The sequence below is a fragment of the Microcaecilia unicolor genome, chromosome 4 (assembly GCF_901765095.1).
Source record: "Microcaecilia unicolor chromosome 4, aMicUni1.1, whole genome shotgun sequence".
Taxonomy (NCBI): Eukaryota; Metazoa; Chordata; class Amphibia; order Gymnophiona; family Siphonopidae; genus Microcaecilia; species Microcaecilia unicolor.
Window position 1 is genome coordinate 53429283 of NC_044034.1, and position 23455 is coordinate 53452737.

The 23455-nt window shown below is 42.9% G+C and overlaps 1 protein-coding gene and 1 pseudogene across 1 annotated transcript; both read right to left on the reverse strand.

The window, feature by feature from the left end:
• Positions 1 to 2094: 2094 nt before the first annotated feature.
• LOC115469592 (collagenase 3-like) lies at positions 2095 to 22626 on the reverse strand. Its single transcript, XM_030202387.1, has 8 exons — positions 22612 to 22626; positions 19767 to 20008; positions 17784 to 17932; positions 14321 to 14446; positions 11805 to 11966; positions 4097 to 4193; positions 2307 to 2332; positions 2095 to 2195 (listed from the first exon to the last, which is right to left on the reverse strand). Exons 1-8 carry the CDS (start codon positions 22624 to 22626, stop codon positions 2095 to 2097), a joined length of 918 nt encoding a protein of 305 aa, XP_030058247.1.
• Positions 4211 to 10762, reverse strand: LOC115468168 (annotated as a pseudogene).
• Positions 22627 to 23455: the final 829 nt, after the last annotated feature.

Below are 23455 nucleotides of genomic sequence, written 5' to 3' on the forward strand. Positions count from 1 at the left end.
GCGAGACCCCGGCCAGCAGAGGGCTGCATTTCTGCATCACCCAGCGGCCGGGAGCATTACAGTATGTATGTATGATAGAGGTCTATAAAATAATGAGTAGAGTGGAACGGGTAGACGTGAATCACTTGTTTGGGTAGACGTGAATCACTTGTTTACTCTTTCCAAAAATAATAGAACTAGGGGGCACGCAATGAAGCTACAAAGTAGTAAATTTAAAATGAATTGGAGAAAATGTTTCTTCACTCGATGTGTAATTAAACTCTGGAATTTGTTGCCAGAGAATGTTAGCTTAGCGGGGTTTTTAAAAGATTTGGATGGCTTCCTAAAGGAAAAGTCCATAGACCATTATTAAAATGGACTTGGGGAAAATCCATTGCTTATTTCTAGGATAAGCAGCATAAAATGTATGTACTGTTCTGGGATCTTGCCAGGTACTTGTAACTTGGATTGGCCACTGTAGGAAACAGGATGCTTGGTTTGATGGACCTTCGATCTGTCCCAGTATGGCAATACTTATGTACTTATAATTTGGTGCCACTTACTCGCCTAGGTGTACATTTACCCGTGAAAGTGCTACCAGTCTGTAGATTTATGCATACAAGTGGAGCATTAATGCAGGAGCCCAGTTATAGAATTAGGGGGTTAGAGGACAATTTTCACATAGTTTGCATAGTTACAAAATACACAGGCACTTTTACTGTCCTTACTTTCATCTTTCACTTATTCTGTCCAAATCTGAGGAAGGGGTTGTTAACTCCAGAAAGCTAGTCAAAAATTGTGTGATGTTAGTCAAATAAAAAGGTAACACTCTATGTATTTTTGCGGGGTGGGGGAAACCTTTATTTCAGTGCATTCAAGTGGACTAATACAAAACCTTACTCCTTTCTGCATAGTTGCAGCTAGTTTTCAAAGAGAAACTTGGAACTGGAGAGTTTCTTTTGGAAAATAATCTTGTGTAAACTACATATGCTAAAAACACCTGCATACTCAGCACCTGCTGTTTGTACAGGCAGCCAAGGAGGAAGGGATACAAAAACAAAGATATTTATGAAAACTCCTGTGGATATGCACCGTTTTCCTTCACCAGCCTAAACCCACAGCAGGGAACACCTAGGTAAATTTTAGCTGAGTACAGGAAAGAAATGTTCAGACATTGCAATATATCCAGCTAAGGCCTTATTAACCTGGCTAAATGACTGACAGTTGACCTCCACATGCCCCTGGATGGTGTTGAAGGGCATTGTGAGGATAAATTTATAAAGTTTTTTTTACATACACACAGTAACACAGTAAATGATGGCAGATAAAGACCCACAAGGTCCATCCAGTCTGCCCAAGAAGGTGGCCACAGCTGTGCCCGTCACTCTGTGTGGGTTCCAGTCACCCCTGTTTAGGCATATAGGCACCATATAGGCAACCTAACATGATGGAAGTTTTGTTTATAACCATATATAATTCCCAAGTACTGCTGATAGTATTCAACTTATAAATCCTGAGCTCCACAGCACCCTCACTCACAGCATGTGACAATAATGTGATCTATGGAATTGCCGGAGCTTCACCTGCCTTTTGCTATTTGCAGGACAAAGACCATAGAAGTCTGTCCAGCATTGGTTTTAGTTCCCCCATGCTGGATTTGGTGAATCTTCTTCGGTCTTTTGCCATTTACGGGACACAGACCATAGAAGTCTGCCTGGCTTTGGCTTTAGTTCCGACTACTCTTGCCCAACATAATACCTCAACAACCATGTTTTATTTCCATCCTCTTTCCACTTCGGCATCCCCTGTGTCTATCCCATGTATTTTGTAATTTTCTCACCGTTTAGGCGTCTGATAAGTGCTTTTGACTATTCAACCCAACATTAATTTAAAAAGTCAACAATTAGAAACCCTTAGACTTTCTTTGGACTGTTCGTCACCATTTCTGTTATAGAAACAAGAATTATGAATTATAGACATATATTCCTACCAAATATTTTATTGGAAATTAGAGCTGGGATATTCAGTATATAGGATATGCCATCATTAAATATTGTAATCCGTAGGATTGTTTTTTATGGTGTGTAAAACAATAATAGCAGGCGGCAGCATAGATTAACACCAGAGTGCGGAACTTTTCTTCCATGTCTGTAAAACCTGTTTATGCCTTGTGCTGTATTGAGACTGTGTTGATTCATGGATGAAGTAGATGTAACCTTAGTGGGGAAAAAACATGTTTTAAAGAATAAATGAAGGCATTTTTTTAGTTCTTATAATTGTGTTCTCCCATGTAGTATTTGCTGAAAATCCTCATTAAAGAGCATGACATGTAGAAAAACATATTCCTTCATCCCTGGGGGTAAGTAACATGGAAACTATCTGATTTTTAGGAGCACAGAAACAGGATATTAAACTTGGCAGACCTTTAGTCTGAAAACCAACAGTAGAAGAGTAGGGAAGGACCAGTATTGCAATTATGTTCTTATATAATATGCACATGGTCCCAGTAGACCACTAACATTTAGGATTGATATTTCTCAGCTTTTTTAGCAAAATTTCCTATTAGAATTTCCAGCGTACCAATAATGGGTCACAGCTAGATTTTTCTATCTTAGAGGCAGATGCAGCAACCAAACGTAAAAAAATCTAAATCGTTAAAGTCCCTAACGATTTTAAAATAACGAAAAATGCACCAAAAAAAAAAGTCACACATGCTGAGATCGGTATTGAAACGTACAATGTATCAAAGAATCACAATACACATCGTTAATCGGCCCCCAAATCATGCGCAGAGCAGCCAAGCGTTATGTTAGCTGCTCTGCGCATGCCACAAACAGTCAAAACACAGTCAAATCACAAGCACATGGCTCCCAAATCAAAACAAAAATAAAAAAAAAGGGTCGGGAGGGGGCAAGGGCGCTCATCAGGAGCGTCCTGTACGGACGGCCTTGCCCCCCACCGCTGCTCCCCACTTTCCGCCGCTCCCCCCACCCCGAAAAAGCAAAATTCAAGCAGCCCCTGCCCCCCTCCCTTCCTCACTACTCTCTCACCTCAGCTCCGCCTCCCGACATCCTCCGTCCTGTGCCCCGCCCCCTTTTGGGGTCGTCGCCGCCATTCCCCTCCTCCATCGGGCCCCCCTCCCTCTTACCGGACCCGTGCAGCGCCTCTCTCCTCTGTCCGAAGGCGCTGCACGGGCAAGAAGACAGCTGATGCCTGCCTTCGCCCAGCTTCGATGGCGCGTCTTTCTCCTGCTGCGCCCGCCCCTGTCTGACGTCAGTAACCTACGTAGGTTACCGACGTCAGACAGGGGCGGGCCCAGCAGGAGAAAGACGCGCCATCGAAGCTGGGCGAAGGCAGGCATCAGCTGTCTTCTTGCCCGTGCAGCGCCTTTGGACAGAGGAGAGAGGCGCTGCACGGGTCCGGTAAGAGGGAGGGGGGCCCGATGGAGGAGGGGAATGGCGGCGACGACCCCAAAAGGGGGCGGGGCACAGGACGGAGGATGTCGGGAGGCGGAGCTGAGGTGAGAGAGTAGTGAGGAAGGGAGGGGGGCAGGGGCTGCTTGAATTTTGCTTTTTCGGGGTGGGGGGAGCGGCGGAAAGTGGGGAGCAGCGGGGGGGGGGCAAGGCCGTCCGTACAGGACGCTCCTGATGAGCGCCCTTGCCCCCTCCTGATCCTTTTTTTATTTTTATTTATTTATGTGTTTGCTGACGTCCTTTGGACCAATCACAGCGCTTTTAGCTCTGCTAATGCGCTGGGATTGGCTCAAAGTTTGTTTATTTTTTCACTTAATGATTTTTCCTGGCACAGAGCTGTCCTAACGAGTGGTCCAGACCTCTCGTTAGATTTCCTGCCTTTTTCCTGCGTAAAGGCAATCGGAAAAGGTTAGTGCATGTCGTTTCAATGGGGTTTTCACACTAATTGCTCATCTCCATTCCGTTTTCGTTAGCTGCTGGCTTCCTCGGTAAAAGCCCTTTGATGCATGCAACGGATCAAATTTTCCTCGTTGGAGGGTCATTAAAGGCTCATTAACCTTTAGTGCATCTGCCTCTTAGTCATATAGATATTCAGGAGTACTTAATAATAAGTTGCAATAGAAAACAACTTTAACGCATCTCACCTGTCTTGAAAAATGAGCAGCTCACCATGTGATTCTGTAACTGCATCTACTGGCCAATCTGGATCACACCCCTCTGCAGTTCTGGATTGTCTTTGACCTATAAATAGATTATTTTCATATAAGCAACCAAGAATTATTCTTTTTGTTACTCTTGCCACATTAAGAGAAAAAAAAAAGTATTTTGTTTCACATTGGTATTTTGCCCTATCCCTCATCCACCCGACTCTTCCTGTCTCTCACCTATTCATCCTCATCCTCTTAGACTGTCACTGAAATGTTTTGATGTTTCACTTATATATACTGTCATCTACCAACATTTGCTTATTTCCGATCTGACAAAGAAGGGCAACCTTCGAAAGCTAATCAAGAAATGTATTAAGTTATGTCCAATAAAAAAGGTATCATCTTATTTTCTTTTCCATGTTTTATTTTGTTTGATTTCTATTGATAACCTTTAAGAGTGGACTAACACGGCTACCACACCTCTCTACATTGAGTGAAGAAATATTTTCTCCAATTTGTTCTAAATTTACTACTTAGTAGTTTCATTGTGTGCACCCTAATCCTTGTATTTTTGGAAAGAGTAAACAAGGGATTCATAGGCGGTCGGTGGCCCAACTGTTTGGAGAGGCTAAAGGGGGCGGGGTTAGGGGTGGGGCCAGGGGTGGAGCTTAAATCCATAATTGTCTGATAACACACAGAAAAAAAAATAAAAATAAAAGTCACAATACCTTTTATTAAATTTAGATATTAGCTATGTATCATATGTCAAAGAATAAAGTGGTTGCCCAAAGCATATACTAACCACAATCCCTGAACTGCAAAACACTATGCACAATTCAAACCTTCATTATACTCACTTCAGAAGCAATCTAAGTAATAATCTGTCACGGAAACAGGACATCTAGAACCCCGAGTTCACAAATTGAAGGCACGTAAAATAAAATATATGAATCAACCTAAGCATTTTTTCAACAGAGAAAACTTAAACTAAATGGCTAATCTAGTATCCCTTGAGCTACTACTGAAAAAGATGTGAGCAAAAATCCAAATAAATAAACACAGACTCATGCCAGTACAATATCCCAAGCAGGCTAGATTTCTGCTTAGTGACTATGCTGGGAGCTCCTCACCAGGGGCGTAGCTAGACTGCAGAATTTGGGTGGGCCTAGACAAGAAGTGGGTGGGCACCAAGTGTTCTACCCCCTCCCCCACCAACTTGAAAATATATCTCAGCTGGCGGAAAAACACTGCTCTCCACCTTGGCAGCCTGCAGCAGGCATGCACCAAAAACTGAGCATGCGCAGGTGCCAGCTTAGGAAGCTCAGACTGCTGAAGTGGAGAGCAATGTTTTCAGCACCATCAGGGGGAGGTCTTCAACTGGCAGAGCTTGGGATCCCCACCAGCTACCACTAAATGAGTGCTGCTGTTAGGTGGGCCTGAGACCTAAGTGGATGGTCCCCGGCCCACCCAGGCCCACCTGTGGCTACGCCACTGCTCCTCACAAGTTTAAAAAACCTCTGATTGAGTAATGAACTTTAAAATCAACTAAGCTGTATTTTTGCACAGACTTTTTGATTTAAATAGGGCACTTATCTGGGCTGTAGCTGAGTTGATAAGCCCAGGGTATGCACGACAGAGAGCTCCATGATCGATCCATCCATCCATCCCAGTTGTGTGCTGCCACTTCCACAATCAACACCGGCCGCTGCGGACTTGGCACTAAGCACCCATCATAGGCGCCCCTTAAAGAAGCCACTACTTATCATTTCTATAGCGCTACTAGACGTACGCAGCGCTGTACACTTGAACATGAAGAGACAGTCCCACCCTGCTCAACAGAGTTTACAATCTAATTAGGGAAGACAAACAGGACAAACAAGAGATAAGGGAATATTAAAGTGAGGATGATAAAATAAAAGAAAAGGATTGATGTAAAGCCCTCTGAATTACCTGAGCCATTAGAAACCTCTTCAGTGCATTCCATGGTTTTAAATTCATCCCTCTCACCACAGTACACATAATATAGGGCCGCACTTTTATGTTTGGAGTCACTTTAACAGTCAAGGGTGCAGGATTTTCAGAAACATGCAACATTTTTAGCAACATTTTACTGGCCTCTTCTACTCCATCCTCTTCTCCATCTCCACTGTCCTTCTTCTGTTTTCTCTCTCTCTCTTTTTCTTTCTCTCTTTTTCCTTAATGTGCTCTTTTTCTGAATTTTCCAGTTTACCCTTTCCTTTGCCACCTCCTCGGCCACCAACCCTCAGGTATTCCAGTACTGATTTGGTCTGGCAGCCATTCACCATTTTTTCTAGACTTTTGTCTTTCAGTTTGTTGCCTGTAAAGTTGATTTCTTTTAATTTGGGGCAGTCAGCCAGTTCTGTAGGAATCTCACTCTGTTAGGCCGACGTCGGGGTTGAGCTCCTCGATGGAGTAGTCAGAGGGGGCAACAGTGCCAAGAAGGGCGAGCTCGGGCCCGAAAAATCCGCGGGGGAAAGCGGAGAGCTCGTTACTGGAGACTTTGAGCAGCGCCAGCTTGGCGCAACGGCGCAGCTCCAGCAGCAAAGCCTGTAGCCTGTTTCCGCTGAGGTTCAGCATGGCCAGCTCCTTCAGCTCCCCCAGTTTGGCCGGCAACTCCCGCAGCTGGTTACCCGAGAGATTGAGAAGGCGCAGGGAACACAGGCTGCCGAGCCCCGGGTGAAGCTGCTGCAGGCCATTCTGGCACAACACTAGACTGTGCAGCTGTTCGGCCGGCAACACACACAGGCTCAGGCAGCGCGTAATTGAGCAGTGACAGCGAGAAAAGAACCTGCGGCAACACCCCATCAGCCTGTTCCAACCGCTGCTCCACCGCAGGCCCTTGCAGCACCAGTTCCCGCCGTTTCTCGCAGCTTGTTTGTTCAATCTCATTTAAAACTTTTTAAGTTGCAGCAACGGCGGACAAGGTGAGGAAAGGTCACAGCTTGGCTGGGGAGGCTTAGTGGCATATTTTCTTCCAAAGTTCCATAGAAATCTATGGAACTTTGGCAGGCTAAGTCAGTGGCGTAGCCAGACAGCCAGTTTTGGGTGGGCCTGAGCCCAAAGTGGGTGGGCACAAAATTTTCTCTGCTCCGCCCTACCTCCACCTCAAACTATAAATACTTTAGCTAATGAGGATCCTCAAGCTCAGTCAGCTGAAGACTTTCTCTGAAGGTGGCCAGAACTCTCTTTTACCAAGCTTGGCAGGCAGCAGCAATGACCCTAAGCCACTGATGCCAGCACCCCACACATGTTTAGCTGTCGATGGCTCAAGGATGCTGTTGCCAGAGCTTGGTAGAAGGGAGTTCTGGCCGCCTTTGGAGGAGGTCCTTAGCTGGGGATGCCTGGGAATCCTCACCAGCTATACAGCAAGGGTTAGGACTGTTGTAAGACCTACTTGGCCCAGGTCAGAAAATAAAGGAGGGCTCCCCTCCCCGATTCCCTTTCCTCTTTGCCTCCCTTCCAATTTTCCACCTGCCATTACTATCACACCAACAGAACCTCACCAAACACAGAACAAGGGATCACAAATTAGAAATAAAAATATTTAGACAAAAATTGAAAAGGAACCCCAAGAAGTTAAACATAGCATTACTGCAACACTGGAGACACAAAACATGCATTTCCTTTTCTACAGAACACAATACAAAGACATTTCCTATGCACATTTCCAAAAGCTAACATATTCCATTTAAAACATTTGAAATAAAATGCTTTGTTTCTACCTTTGTTGTCTGGACATTTTATTTTTCCATCTTGCTGGTTCCAATTTCTCTTTTCTGCTTTCCTCTCTGCCGTCTGCTAATTCTTCTTCAAGCGGCTGTAGTCCATTTGTCTTTTCTCCTCTCTCCTGTCTGTTCCCTCAATATTCCTGCCTCTGACATGTTGGTCATTCCTTTGTAGCTCTTTTCTGCCTCTCTCTCACCCTTCTTTGTCTCCTTTTTACTTTTCAACTACCTATCAAATTTCCATCTTCTTCTTTCACCCACTAGCTCTCCCATTCCCCATCTTACTCCTCCCCATCCCTACTTTCTCTTTTATCTTTAATCTACTCCCCATTACCATATTTCTACCCTCTGTAATCACTATCTCTCATTCATTTCCTTGCCACCCCCTCCTCCCCCTCTTGCCCTCTCCCACAGGGTTCCACCATTCCCATCATCTTCTTCCTCCACCCTTCTAACCAGCATCTGATCCCCTCCCCACCCCACCATGGTAGCCTTATATTTTCCTGCCCCTTCTCTCTTCATTCCTGTTAAATAGTAATAGTAGTAGTCCTCTCCCCCATGGCCCAGCATTTCCCCCCTCACCACCTATGGTGTACCTCTCATCCACCCCCATGTCTATCTCCCCCTCTCATTCCCACTGTCCAACGTCTCTCTCCCCTTCCCATACAGCATATCTACCTTCCTCCCCTCTACCAGCATGTCTAACATTTCTCCCTTCCCTCCACCCCTATGCCCACCATTTTGCCCTCCTCTCCACCCCTATGTTTAACATTTCTCCCCCTCTCACCACCTATCCCCTCTCTATGCAGCATGTCTACCTCTCCTCCACCTCATATGCAGCCAAGACTTCTCCCTTCCTGACCCCTCCACCCCTTTACTGGATCTCTCCCTTCTTCCCCATGCAGCTTCTCCCCCACCCACCATACCTCATCACTCCATCTTCCCTCCTCCCTGTGCAGCATCTTTCCTTCCATCTTCTTCCCTCCCCCCGTGCAGCTGCTGTCCCCATCTTCCCTCCCCCATTCCAACATCTTTTCCCCATCATACCTTGCCCCGTTGCGTGCCACAACTTTCACCCCCATCTTCCCTCACCCTCGCAGGCCCACCCAGCAGCGATTCCGATCGCAGGCAGCTCCTTCGACTCGCACACGCTGCCTGCCGGCTGCCGCTCAAATCTCCTTGCAGCTACTAGCAGCGCTAACCCGGAAGCTCAGAGGAGAGGCTTCCGGGTTAGCGCTGCTAGTAGCTGCAAGGAGATTTGAGCGGCAGCCCAGCCGGCAGGCAGCGTGTGCGAGCCGAAGGAGCTGCCTGCGATCGAAATCGCTGCTGGGCGGGCCTGTGAGGGTGAGGGAAGATGGGGATGAAAGTTGCGGCACGCCACGGGGGAATGGTATCGCTGTGCTGCTGGGCGGGCCTGACCCCAAATTGGGTGGGCCCAGGCCCACCCGGGCCCACCCGTGGCTACGCCCCTGGGCTAAGTGCTTTGAAAATATGCCTGTTAGCCTCCCCAAGCCTCTTATATGGGGCGCCTATGAAGGGATTCACATCTACCATTTCCACTCCACTCAATGTTTTGTAGACGTCTATCATATCTCCCCTCAGCTGTCTCTGAGCTTTGCAAGGTAAATTTAAAGGGCTTTTCTGTGCACAGTACAATGTTTTATGTGCAGAAATGGCCTCTACAATTTGCATTCACCTTATATGCTGTGAAGAAAAAGTAAGAGGGACTGTAAGGGCCCTGCCACCTCAAACCCAATGGTTTCCTACCCCTTTATGGAATAAAGACAGCTGCAAGTAATCTTGCAGCCAACAGAGGGCGCCCAGATTCTTCTAGTGAAAGGATGCTAGGCATCCAAGGAAAGGTGAAGAAGGTTCAGAAAACATTTTGGTTACCCAGACATGTTGGAGGGAACTTCCTGAAAAGGGGGAGGGCTTTAAAACTCCTAGAACTTGAGACTGGGAAGGGGAGGAGGAGGAGGAGCATTTTTTTCAAACCCATGGAAGTGGAAGCCATTAATACTCCAGATGAAGTAAAGGAGGAGCCCATGGAGTTTGAGAGTTCAATCACTATAACACCTAAAGAATGTGAAGAAATGGAAATAGAAAACTGAAACCTGAAAGGCTTGTGCATTGTATCCAACAATTGGATCCTTATATTGCTCCTGGACAATTGAAAACATTGGTAGTTAATCCAGCTGCTTGCTTGATTTTATAAGTACAGTGTTTTTTAAATTGCTGCTAGCAGATGAAGGGGAAGCCATAACAGAGGTCAGGCTTTCTCTATTATGAGCGACTGTATGAGGGATCTGCTAGTTGTTTGAGCCCCTGGCTTATAAAAGGGGCCAAACAGAAGATATGAAATAGATATTTTTGGGTGCTAAGTAGTTTTTGTTTGCACCAACATTTTCATGGAATGAGACTTTGGGAAGCAGGAAATTAAGACTAAGCCATAAACTGTTTCCCTGGTAAACTCTGTTTCAGGAAAAGGAAGAGACATTAAGTTGTTTAAAAGAAAGGGACCTTCTTTTGAAAAGCAGTAAAGGGAACAGCTAAGGAGGAGATAATTTGCATGAAGTTTCCATGGTCCTTGGTTGGATTTTTTTTTTTTTTTTTTTAGATTCTGTACAAAGAAAAGGAAACTGAAACCTAGATTGCTAAATTGGTGCATATCGCCACCAAGTTTGTTTGTTTATATTTTTTCAAGTTGCGATGCCTTGAGCTATGTATTTGTATTTCACCATGATTTAAAGGGGAATCCAAAATACTGACCCTGGAGAGTGCCTTATGATATGGACGTTTCTACTTATTTCTTGTAGCAGAGAGTTCTTTTTTTTTTTTTTTTTAACCCTTGTGGCCTCTTACTGGGTAGAGGCCCCATCACAATGCACGTAAGTTTGTCTGACCTGGTCAGAGGCATTGTTAGGGGCAAAGTTTAGATTTATGCATGTCTTTTATATGCATAAAATTAAATGACATGTTTGTATAAGCAGCAGCTCTGCGTGTGGACTTGAAATACTTTAGTAGTTTGGTGTTTGAGAATCCTTTTATTGAAGGCCTTAGTACATTTTGCCTCCCCCATCACCAAAGAGTGACACCATCTTTGGTGGGTGTAGGCCATAGCAGCAGCGGTGAATGCCGAGCATAATAGCACTAAAGTAAGTGGCGAATACGTAGATGTTTTTGAGAGTTTGAGATGCTGTAATGCTGAAATTTTCTAAGTGAATCTTTTTTTAGTGCGCTTTGCATGTCCCTGATGCAGGTGGATGAAACACTGGCCATCGTCGGGCAGTTGTGGCAGTTTCATGCAGAACAGTTACGTTTTTGATATAAGTTTAATACAATCTAGGCTTCCTTCTACATGAGTGCAACTTGTTTCTAAGTGAGACTGAAATGATGATCAAAGAAAAGTAAAATAAAGTAAATACATAGGAGGTTTTTTATGCCATTGATAGTACTGTAGCCATTTTTTGACCACTAAAGTTAAAGCAGATTTTGGCTCATTGAGGACGTCTTTTACTAAGGTGCGCTCACGTTTTTAGCTCGTGTTAAAATTGGATGCATGTTAAATGTTAGAGACACCCATAGGAATGCATTGGCGTCTCTAATGTTTAGCGTGTGCCCGATTTTAGCATGCACTAAAAACGTGAGCGTGCCTTAGTAAAAGACCCCCTGAGACTTTTTCCTCAGTAACACTCTTTGAATAGCTAGGGTCATCACAGCAGTGGTAGCCATCTTTCTACTCCCCCATTTACCCCCTTTTCCCCTGGCCAGTCTATATCACTTTCTGGAACACCCAGACCTTGTCAACCCCATTAAAAGGGGTTATGAATCTGCATCTCAAGAACCACAGAACACAAAACTAAAACCTGAGCCACAGGTCAGCCTTTAATTCCATTATGCTATTTCATATGAATAAATAAAATAGTTCAGAATGACAAGAAATGACTTAAAACAGATACCATAAAGAGCTTGAATCCCTCGAACATCATCTTTAGGGAGAGTAAAGTTGCTTGCATTGGTGTCTGTGTAAAGTGGGTACATCAGAGCTTCTGGGTTACTGGAGTGCCCCAGTCCCAAAGCATGGCCAAGCTCATGGACAGCAACAGCAAACAAATTATACTCTGTGTGACAGGAAGGCAAAGTTAAATGTAATCGCAGCAGCACCACAAAAGATAGTTTCACAAATATTTCATCTGATTAAGCTTCTGATGTACTGAAAATAGCAAAGATCCTTACTATAACATGAATTACTCCCTCTTTTATCAATTAGACTTTCAAGTGTTCTATAGTCTAGTGCAATGTGACTTCAGGCACAGGATGATATTATGATTGTTTTACCTGAAAAACATTGGTAACCTCCCCCCCCCCCATGCAAAAAAATTAAAATAGGTGTCACTTCCCCTACTACACTCTCACCCTCCCCTAGCTTGTCTTGTATCTTCCACTGTTTTAGTGCTTTTTCTGCACTAGCAGTTTCTTGAGTGACACAAACATACTTTTTTTGTTGGGGGGGAAGAGGGGGAGCCCAGTGGCTACAGCACCAGGGCGACAACCAGGGAAGTCAGGGCTGAAATCCCACAGTGATTTATTGTGATCGTGGGCAACTCACTTAACCTTACATTGCCTCAGGTATAAACTTAGGACTGTAAGCCCCTGGGGGACAGGGAACTACCCTAAATAACTCATCTTGAGCTACTATTGAAAAGGTGTGAGCTAAATCCAAGTAAAATAGCAATAGTACCTGAGGTACAAAAACACCAACCTTTTATACCATCAAAGAACACTTCATTATCTAGAAAATAATTTATCATTTATAAATACCTAAGAATAGAAGCTCTATTTATGATATTGTTCCTGTGTTATAATGCCTAGTTTAAATTTCAAGTATGACAAGTCAATACTCAAATTGCATTCTTCTCCTAATCCTTATTAGGTTTAATGGCCTACTTGACTCACCTGACAAAGTATTATTAAAATTTCCATTCAAAGATAACAGGAAGAAGTCACTATTTGAAACCTTTTTATTGTATTAACACGTTTCTGACTAGTTTTCAAGAGTTGCGCTCTTTTCTTCTGTTCAGTTAGGCCAGTACAAACTATCTATCGACCTTAATTCTATGCCTTCAAGCAGGGCCAGCTTTACTATTAGGCAGACTAGGTGCCTACCTAGGGCAGCAGAATATGGGGGGAGACTGTGTAGCAGCACAGCAGGAAAGCAACATCTGGGAGCTACTGTGTGTGTGGCATGAGGCCTTGCAGCACAAGCCCACCATGCTGCATCCTGCCCCTCTAATAAGAGGTCTGCATGAGAGGGGGGTGGGACGTGGCAAGCCTTGAGTATGGGCTCATACTCTAGGTTGAGAAGATAAAGCACCAAGGACCATCAAGTTTGGGACAATCAAGAATCCTTTATTAATAGACCCAACACGGGCCATGTTTGGGCATCAATACACCTGCATCAGGGGTCAAAATGAAACGGGCTGTTGAGGGTTATTTCCAAAAAGATTTTTAAAAAACTTCCAGCCACATTTCACTCTCAGCGTCTCTCCGTCACGCAGATATGCTCTCCGTCACACAGATATACTCTCCGCCACGCACTCTTCGATCCTTCTCAGAGTATATCTGCGTGCACGAATGCTGAGACGCTGTTCAGCAGATGGTTTACTACTTTTCCTTGCACTTCAGATTGTAAATACTGGTCACTGGCTTGAGTGAGCTGCGGCTGAAAGTTTTAAAAATCTTTTTGGGAATAACTCTCAGGATGCCATTTCGTTTTAACCCCTGATGCAGGAATACTGACGCCCAAACACGGCCTGTGTCAGGTCTATTAATAAGGGACTCTTGATTGTCCCATACTTAATGGCCCTTAGTGCTTTTTGTCTCATTCTTGTATGTGTACCTCTCTTCTGCCGTTTGATCTTATACTCAAGGTACCACACCATGCCAAGTTTAATTTTGCTGCTGCTCTGGCCTAGGCAGAGCTAAGGTGACAGCAGCAACATGTGCAGCATGAGGAAGAGATGGTAAGCATGAGGTAAGAGTATGGGAAGAGGATATGAGATGACGGCAGCTTTGGAGAGGCCTGAAAAAGGGAAAGGGAGATGCTGGATTATGAGGGACTAGTAGGTCCTTGAAGTACTCTTGGGGAGGGTACACAGTTGGAGATTTGCCTAGGACTTCAGAGATGTTTGGGCCAGCCCTGTATTCAAGTGAATGAACACAAAATCCACACTCCTATATTTGTGATGTTCCAAAATCTGCAAGAATTTATGAAGTAACTCATATTGGTGCTTTATGTAGAGTATTATACTTGCTATATAACAATGCAATAAAGATGAGAAAATGTGTGCCTAGATCATTTCATAAATGGTCCTGGAGAACTGTTTTCCACCTGTGTTCAAAGATTGTTGGTTAAATTCAATGTGATTATAAAATTGTAGTCCTTAAAAAATGAGCTAGATCCATGAGCTATTACCTCTGGTGTTATTTGTCCAGGTTTCATCTTCATCAAAATGGATGTCTCCACCAATGTTTTCACCAGGAGGGAAAGCATGAGCTAGTAATCCTGAAGGTCCATCAAAAGGGAAAAAATCTCCATGTTCTTAAAGAAAGAAAAAGGCAGAAACATATTTCAGAACATTTTAAACATAGGGTTAAATTTACTAAAAGGTGCTACCATATTACAGGGCACAAACATGCATTAATGCACGCTATTTACCATAGCTCTCCTTTTAAGTAATGGATCAATTTACTAATATTGCATGTTAATGATGACAGCATGTGTTAATGCAATAGCGCACTTTAGAAAAGTCTACTCCTACAGAGGGGCATTTGTGATATGATGTCCAAATCCGATTTGGACGTTTTGCAAAAATCCAGTGCCAAACATGGTCTTTTTTGAACCAGAAAAACATCTATCTTTTTGGTTTGAAAATCACCCTATTTTAGATGTGTTTGTGCTCAGTGCATCTTTCTTTATGGGCCATTTTCAAACAAAAAACATCCAAAGGAAAAACATACAAAAACAAGCCATTGGAATGTCTGGGGGCCAGCAGTCTTACTAGACTAGCCACACAGATATCCCAGCAGAGCAGTGGGGCAGCCTAGGAGACACTACAGCAAACTTCACATAAAAGGTCCCAGGTACACATTTATTTTATTTCATTTGCTGCATTTGTATCCCACATTTTCCCACCTATTTGCAGACTCAATGTGGCTTACATTATGCCGCAATGGTGATCACCATTAACGGAGTAATAATACAGATAGGTACTACAATGACAATAAATGAAAATATCCCAAAACTTAGATGCAAAAATTAAGTAACGAATGAATAGGAGGGATAAAATGAATAATTCGTAACAGGTGCATAAGAATAGAACAAGATAAAATGTTCAATAACAATGATGTGAAATAAAGTAACCAGATTGGTGAAAACATTTTGGTTATTCTAATGCATTTTAGATATCAAATCTTTTGTGAAGGATTTTTGTTATAAGTCTCTTTGAATAGATTTGTCTTCAGTAGCTTCCCAGGAATAGCCAAAAATGTACTATGCTCAACTGTACACCACTATAATAGCCCTTATTATTATATTATTTATTACATTTGTACCCCGTGCTTTCCCACACATGACAGGCTCAATGTGGCTTACATAGTAACAATAAGAAGAATTACAAGTCGTAAAAAGAATATACAATTTGTAGTAAACGTAATATTAGTGGGGTTAACGGATGAGTAAATTGAACAAAGGAGGAATTAGGAATTATGCCTGCAGGTGTTGTGTTACCTATATGTGGGTTCAGTAGGTATTTTATAGGTTTTGGAGTGCTCACACTTTTCACCACAAGTGTACCAGTTCGAGAAGGATATGGGCCTGGGTTCTTTTCTTTACAGTCCCCTGCACTGGCCAATATGCTACTCCGGGGACCTGCTTGCTGCTCTAATAGGAATGGTTATTATTTATTTATTTATTTCCAGACACTTGATAGACCGCAAATTGAGCCTATACAGGTGACTAAGTGGTTTACAACAGTCAAAAACAATAAATTCTTTCTGTGAGTGGGGAGGGGGGGAAAGAGTGAAAATCTATGAATCAGATGAAAAAGCAGCAGAGAAAAGAGAGGTTTTCAAAAGTGCTTTAAATGATTGAAGAGACATGTGTGCTCTAAGGGATGAGGGAAGATCATTCCAAGACAGGGGTCCTTTTACAAAGGTGCGCTGAAAAATGGCCTGCAGTAGTGCAGGTGCGGGTTTGGGCACGCGCAGAATCATTTTTCAGCGCACCTGTAAAAAAGGCCTCTTTCCCACCCCCCACCCCCAAAAATGGACATGCAGCAAAATCAAAATTGCCGCGCATCCATTTTGGGTCTCAGACCTTACTGCCAGCCATAGACAAAGCGGTAAAGAATTTGGGCAGTAATGACCTATGCACATCAGATGCCACTTGGCGCACGTCCGCTCCCACTTACTACTACTACTACTACTACTATTTAGCATTTCTATAGCACTACAAGGTGTACGCAGCGCTGCACAAACATAGAAGAAAGACAGTCCCTGCTCAAAGAGCTTACAATCTAATAGACAAAAAATAAAGTAAGCAAATCAAATCAATTAATGTGTACAGGAAGGAGGAGAGGAGGGTAGGTGGAGGCGAGTGGTTACAAGTGGTTACGAGTCAAAAGCAATGTTAAAAAGGTGGGCTTTCAGTCTAGATTTAAAGGTGGCCAAGGATGGGGCAAGACGTAGGGGCTCAGGAAGTTTATTCCAGGCGTAGGGTGCAGCGAAACAGAAGGCGCGAAGTCTGGAGTTGGCAGTAGTGGAGAAGGGAACAGATAAGAAGGATTTATCCATGGAGCGGAGTGCACAGGAAGGGGTGTAGGGAAAAACGAGTGTGGAGAGATACTGAGTGAGTACATTTATAGGTTAGTGCACATGGCGGACACTTGGTGAGTGTCCGCCATGTGCACTAGAAAATAGTCGGGTGGTAAGTCCATTTTGGTGTGCGTTGGGCGCGTGTAGGCACCTACACAGCTTAGTAAAAGGGGCCCTAAGTGATGAGCCAGAAAATTACCTGAGAAGGATCAAACAGTGCGTTACGGAGAGTATATCTGCAGCTGTCATAGAGCCTAGTATGTACTGTCACTTTCACCTCTTAGGGGGTGGGATGGGGTCAGTGACCACTGGGGGATTAAGGGGGGGGGGTCATGACTTTATCCCTCCAGTGATCATCTGGTTAATTTGGGTACCTTTTTGGTACTTAGTCATTATTTAAACAGGTCTAGCCCAGAAGCTTAGCCAGACCTTAATTGGGGGGAGAGCCTCAGCCCAAAGTGGGGGGAGGGGGCACATTTTGTCCCACCTTCCCACAGTTCTGAACCTCCCCCCACAACCCCACATACCTAGGCTGCCCCACTTTCCCGCCCTGATGAGCATGCTCAGCTTTAGTGAAATTGAGCATACACAAAACTCGCACATGCTCAATTTCACTAAAACTGAGCATGCACACGGGGAGGGGGAAAGCAGGACAGGCAGCATGGCACCTAACATCACTGCAGGAAAGCTTCTGCTGGTGGGTATTGAGGACCCCCACCAGCCAAACCGGCAGACTTTGGGGGTCCAGGTTCCCAAGGCCCCCTGTAGCTACACCACTGGTCAAGCCACAAAGATATTTTACAATGGTCCATTATCATAGAAAAACATCCAAATTGTAAGCCCCCACTAGTCCCACCCAAATAAATGCCTCCAATAAGCCCCCTTGAGATTTAGATCAACTGCGTAGAAAAATACCTTTAAAATAAATTTCACAAAAATAGCAATTTGGATGTTTTTGCAAAAAATAAATCTGCCACTTTCTGCCGTTATTTGAACGTTTTTCTGTTTCAAAAATGAGCCCCATAGTTTCTTTAATAAAGACAGTCCTTGTTCTAGTATTGTACCTAACATTCCAAAGGATATCATTATATCAGCTACACCTTCATGAAGCTGAATGAAGTTAAGCGATGTCACATCACTCCAAACCTTTACTGCTTGCTGGATTGCTTGATCCACAGCGGTATGTGCCAGGTCTGGAGTATAATTCTCTATTCTGTAAAATACAGCAAACAGGTATAGTTCCACAAATTTAGTTAGGTTCTAATTATGTTTCCCAGAAGTCACTTTTCCAACTCCATGACCTTTTCTTTCATCAGAGCCCTATGCAAAAATTCTGCTTCCTCCTCCGTGCTACAAACATCAAACTGCTCTTCACTTTTCATTCTAGTCCCCATATTTATTTATTAAGATTCATTTACCGCCTTTTTCAAGAATTTCACCCAAGGTGGTATACAGCAAGTATAAGTCGAACAAAGGGAATGAGTAGACAATTACAGCAGTATAAGTATTCAAATAACAGTACATAATATGGCATAGCATGCTACTTAAATTGTCAATACAATAAGCAATGTAGCATATGGAAAAAGATATATGTTATATTGCTTATTCTGTTGGCAATTTAAGTTAATTAATGAAAAACTTAGATTATAGATACCTTAAGGTAAGGATCTGATACAGGCTCTACCAATTTATTTTTTGTGTTTCATGTATAACCTTGGTACTGTGGACAGTAAAACTATATTATACTATCCAGTTTTTATAGTCTGCCATATTCCATTAAGATTCTAAGTGGATAACAAAAAAGAAGTTCTGTATTTCAGAAGAATTACAGCTAATCAGTGGCATACCAAGGGGGGGGGGGCGGTGGGTGCGGTCCACCCTGGGTGCACGCCGCTGGGGGGGGTGCCGCGCGTCTGTCGGCAACGCTCGTTCCCTGTTCCCTCTGCCCCGGAACAGGTTACTTCCTGTTCCGGGGCAGAGGGAGCAGGGAACAAGCAAAGCCGACAGGCACATGGCAACCCCCCCCCCCCCCCCCCAGCAGGTAAAAATGCACCCGGGGGGATCCTTTCGCCAGGGGGAGGTGTCCTTTCGCCAGGGTGGGGGGTCACACTGCACCCGGGGGGGTGTCCTTTCGCCGGGGGGAGGTGTCGCGCTGCACCCGGGGGGGGGGGGCGCATCGGCGATCCGCTCCAGGTGTCAGCCACCCTAGGAACGCCACTGCAGCTAATATACATCAAAATAACATCAATATATCTTATCTCATTTACATTACTTCTCATCCTGAAAAAAACAAGTCTTTAAAGATTTCCAAAATAAGTATGACTGAATTTTATAAATCCTTAAGGGTAATTTATTCCAGACTGCCTGATATTTATTTATTTATTTATTTATTTATTTATTTATTTGCAGAATTTATATCCCACATTTTCCCACACACAAGCAGGCTCAATGTGGCTTACAAGACAATAATAAATAGGGTCAGGTAAGGAAGGGGTACATGTGTAAAATAAGAAACAAAGTAATATGTAATAAAATTGTCCTCTGAATCAATACAAAGCAGTGTCTAATGAGTAGCAGCAGTAGGATAGGCCCGACAAAACAGATAAGAAAAAAGATATTAAAAAAAGAGGATTCTAAATAAGATTTTTTTAAAAACTTTTTAACCGATGGATAATTAAACTTATAAGTATCGTTCTTTCCAAGCTGTACATAGGGATGATGAAAATTCTGACTAATCTTTTAGAGTTATCTCCATAGAACGACTTATACATTAGACAAGTTAACTTAAATCGTATCCTAGAGTTAACATTAAGCCAATTTAATTTATATTAATCATGGTGTATACATTTTTATTGAAGATATGCATGCATAAATATCAATTGTATTTATAAGTTCTTTGCCTTCTTTTGTACATTCTGTACACATTGATATTGTACCAGAAATAATTCATTACAACAATTATACCTTTATAGCATAAATTAAAAACAAAACAATAGAAATTAAAAAGAGGCTAGTTAACCAATTATAGGAAAAGTTTATGATTGTACCTGTAAGTTAGATGGGGTTTTGTCCATTTGGGTTCCCTAGGGAAAAGTTTATATTCTCCTACATCAGGAACACCACATCGAGGTTGCCTCATCAGAGCTAGAGTGCCTGAATCCAGATGGCCAGTGACTGCTAAACCAAAGAATGACTGCATTTTTTGGAGTTTATACACCACAGAGTCTACGCTTCTCTTTTCAACATCTCCTGAATTAGATGACAGTTTGTAGAATGTCTCGAGATAATTCTGAAAAAAATAAAATTTCCATGTAAATGTGACCGTGGCAAAAATAAATAATTAAATAACATTTGTGACAACATTGAGAAAGATCTTAGGATTCTAGATGAGATTCGATGCTTGCCTCTGCAAAGAAGAGCTCTTCTCTCTTGATTGAATCAAGGTCCACTGAAGTAGGCAAAGGGAGTGGCAAGCTATTCACTAGACTCCAGAAAATAAACGTTATTTTCAAGTCTATCATATTTGATTCCTGAATTATTTAGATTTCCAATCATCCACAGAACTGCTCTTCTTCCTTTTATAATCCCGAACAGTGAGTAAATGATTCATGCTTTTTATCACAAAGTTGACGCTTCTTTCCCACTCAAAGGCAGCATCATGTGTTATCCTTGTGGCTTAAAAATGAGCACATCTTTGAATGATTTGACCTTGGGATACTGATAACCAGGTTTCTGATTGCATTGTATCACAACATTAATTTTAAATTTCATTTTGAAGGGTGAGAATCAATTTTTGCTCTTCTAACACATAAAGAAGCTAGATTAGCCCAAATTTGAACAGCAGCGCCAGTTGTCAAGACTTCAGCTCTAGCTAGGGAGCGTTTTTCTCATCATGCTTGGAACAGTATGAGGAAGTGGGTATATTACTGGCTCTGGATTCTCCCTGGGAAGTGTAAATATCAGTAGGAAAAGAAGCATTGCAGGGAAATGGCATTTTCTGAGGAAACATATTTTTGATTCAGACATGATGGGCCAGATATCCAGCCGGCAGCGATCAGTGTTTTGCTGACTGCCACCGATATTATACCCTGAAATTCAGTGTTGGATGACATGAATATTGAGATAACTTCCAAGATGCGTAATTTAGGAGTTGTTCTTGATGCTGAATTATCAATGAAGCATCAGGTAGCTAAGCTTATTAATTTGTTTTTTTCTAAACTACGATTTGTGAGACGACTGAGAGATCTGTAGAATCCATTCAATTTTAGAATTGTAGTGCACAGCTTAATTATTACATGCTTTGATTACTGTAATGGTCTCTTTGTTTGGTCTCTCAAGAAACTCTTTGAAAACGCTGCAATCTGTACAAAATGCTATAGCCATAGCTCTAACAGGTGTTCCTAATTACACTCAGATTACTCCAGTTTTAAAATTTTGTCACTGGTTGCTCATTGAACAGCATATAAAGTTTAAGATTGCCTGTCTTGTCTTCAAAGCTCTTCACCAGAAGATTTCTCTTTGCCTCTCTATCAACCGGTTAGGACGCTTCATTCCAGTAGTCAGGGCCTTCTTGAAGTTCTATCTTTTCATCTTATTAAATCTGAAGGTTATAGGAAACCTATGTTTAGAATTATAGGTCCAAAAATTTGGGATGAGCTTCCTATGACCATTCGCAAGATTACTTCCTTTGTTCAATTTAAGAAGGAACTTAAAACATGGCTGTTTTATGAAACATATGGAAATTAGATTTACCCATTTCTCTTCTCTCATATGTTATACCATGAAGTTTTGTGAGAAGTTCTGAGAGAAGAGGACATTTCTCTGGTAAGTGAACATTATTTTGCTTTGTGCTTTGGGAACTTAAAGATTGGGGTTTAAAGGAGGAATTGTAGGTTAGTGATAGGCAGAATAAAAATATAAAAAAGCAAATTTTATCAACTAATCTCCATAGTCTTTTCCCCTTAATTTTACACTTTGAACTTTGTACCACAGCATTAACAGATAGCCTCTAGCAGGCACTGCAGGATCTAGTTTAGTATTAAGGGGGAATAAAAAGAAAGAGAGAGAGGGAGAGAAAAGCAAGCATTATTAACTAGTTGCCATAGAGTAGAACCCTTTTCCCATAGTTTTAAATTGAAAATTTCTCTAGGAATAGGCATTTTTCCCACAGTTTTAAACTGAAACCTTTTCTAGAGGTAGAAACTTAACAGCCAAAACTTTAAAAAGCTCAAATCTTGTTCTAAAAGACAGTTATTTTCTGTTCTTTGTTTGCTGGAGAGGTAGCACGGCCAGTGACCTCAATTAGGTGTTAACTAAGGTGTGAGGAATATTTGCATAGGTTGCTGAGTTAGCTTCAAACAGCCTGTTTTGAAAAGGGCCCCTTAGATTCAACACAAAGCAAAGAGTAGGAGAGGTAGGCTCTTCCAAAAGATCTGGAATAAATAATAAAAGGATCTAGAAAAATTACAGGAAAATTAATCTTATGCAACTTCTACAATGGTAAAACATACCCATAAAAAAGCACTCAATTTTCTAATAAGGTGATCTAAAGCATCCTGGTTATTTTTGGGAGCATCAGCTTGAGCACCAAAACTTAAAGCGGGATTGGTTGGGTGAGGTGGTGGTTGCTTCTTCCCAAGAGAGAAGAGCGGGAGTGGCCATACTAATAGGCAAGGCCCTACCCTGCAGTGGAGCAAGACTATACAAAGAATTTACAGGCAATCTACAAGGACCCTTTCTCGTTGTGCAGGGGGACAGACTGGTGGAGGACATTTTGTTATTTTAGCCACAGACACTAACAAATAACATATATACTTTTCCCAGGGGTCACCCTCGGCCCCTACCAGTGACCCGGCTAAACCACAGATATTCAATTTATTTATAATCACCTACCTCTGGTAAAATCATGCTGCCTCATATCCTGTAACCGATTGGATTTCAGAAATTATACTATCCTCTGTTTTACTCACCACAGAGGTCAGACTAACCAGACTGTAATACCCAGTCTCCTCCTAACTTTCATATGCCTGTCTCCAATACTGTGAGACCACTCTTCACTCTAGAGAAGCATTCAAAACATCAGACAGCAGGACCATCAGGACTCCCCTTTGTTCAATACTTTCAGATGTATCCCATCTATCCTAATCACTTTCAGGTGAATTTTCAAAAGAGAAGGGCGCCCATCTTCCGACACAAATCGGGAGATGGGTGTCCTTCTCGCAAGCTCGCCCAAATCGGCATAATCGAAAGCCAATTTTGTGCGCCCTCAAATGCTTTCCATCGCGGGGACGACCAAAGTTCATGGGGGGTGTCGGCAGTGTAGCAAAGGCGGGACTGGGGCGTGCTTAGGAGATGGGCGCCCTTGGCCGATAATGGAAAAAAGAAGGGCGTCCCTGACAAACACTTGGGCATCTTTACTTGGTCCATTTTATTTCACGACCAAGCATCAAAAAGGTGCCCGAACTGACCAGATGACAACCGGAGGGAATCGGGAATCACCTCCCCTTACTCCCCCAGTGGTCACTAACCCAAAAAGTTTAAAAATACTTTTTTGCCAGCCTCTATGCCAGCCTCAAATGCCACACTCATGTCTATCACAGCAGTATGCAGGTACCTGGAGCAGTTGTAGTGGCTGCAGTGTACTTCAGGAAGGCGGACCCAGGCCTATCCCCCCCCCCCACCTGTTACACTTGTGGTGGTAAATGTGAGCCCTCCAAAACCCACCAGAAACCCACTG

Coding starts and splice junctions, on each gene's coding strand:
- LOC115469592 (XM_030202387.1), bottom strand. Junction 14,447..17,783: donor GATATCCTTTGGAATGTTAG/GTACAATACTAG, acceptor TCTTTCTTTAAG/AACATGGAGATTTTTTCCCT. Junction 2,196..2,306: donor AGGAATATGTTTTTCTACAT/GTCATGCTCTTT, acceptor TTCCCCACTAAG/GTTACATCTACTTCATCCAT.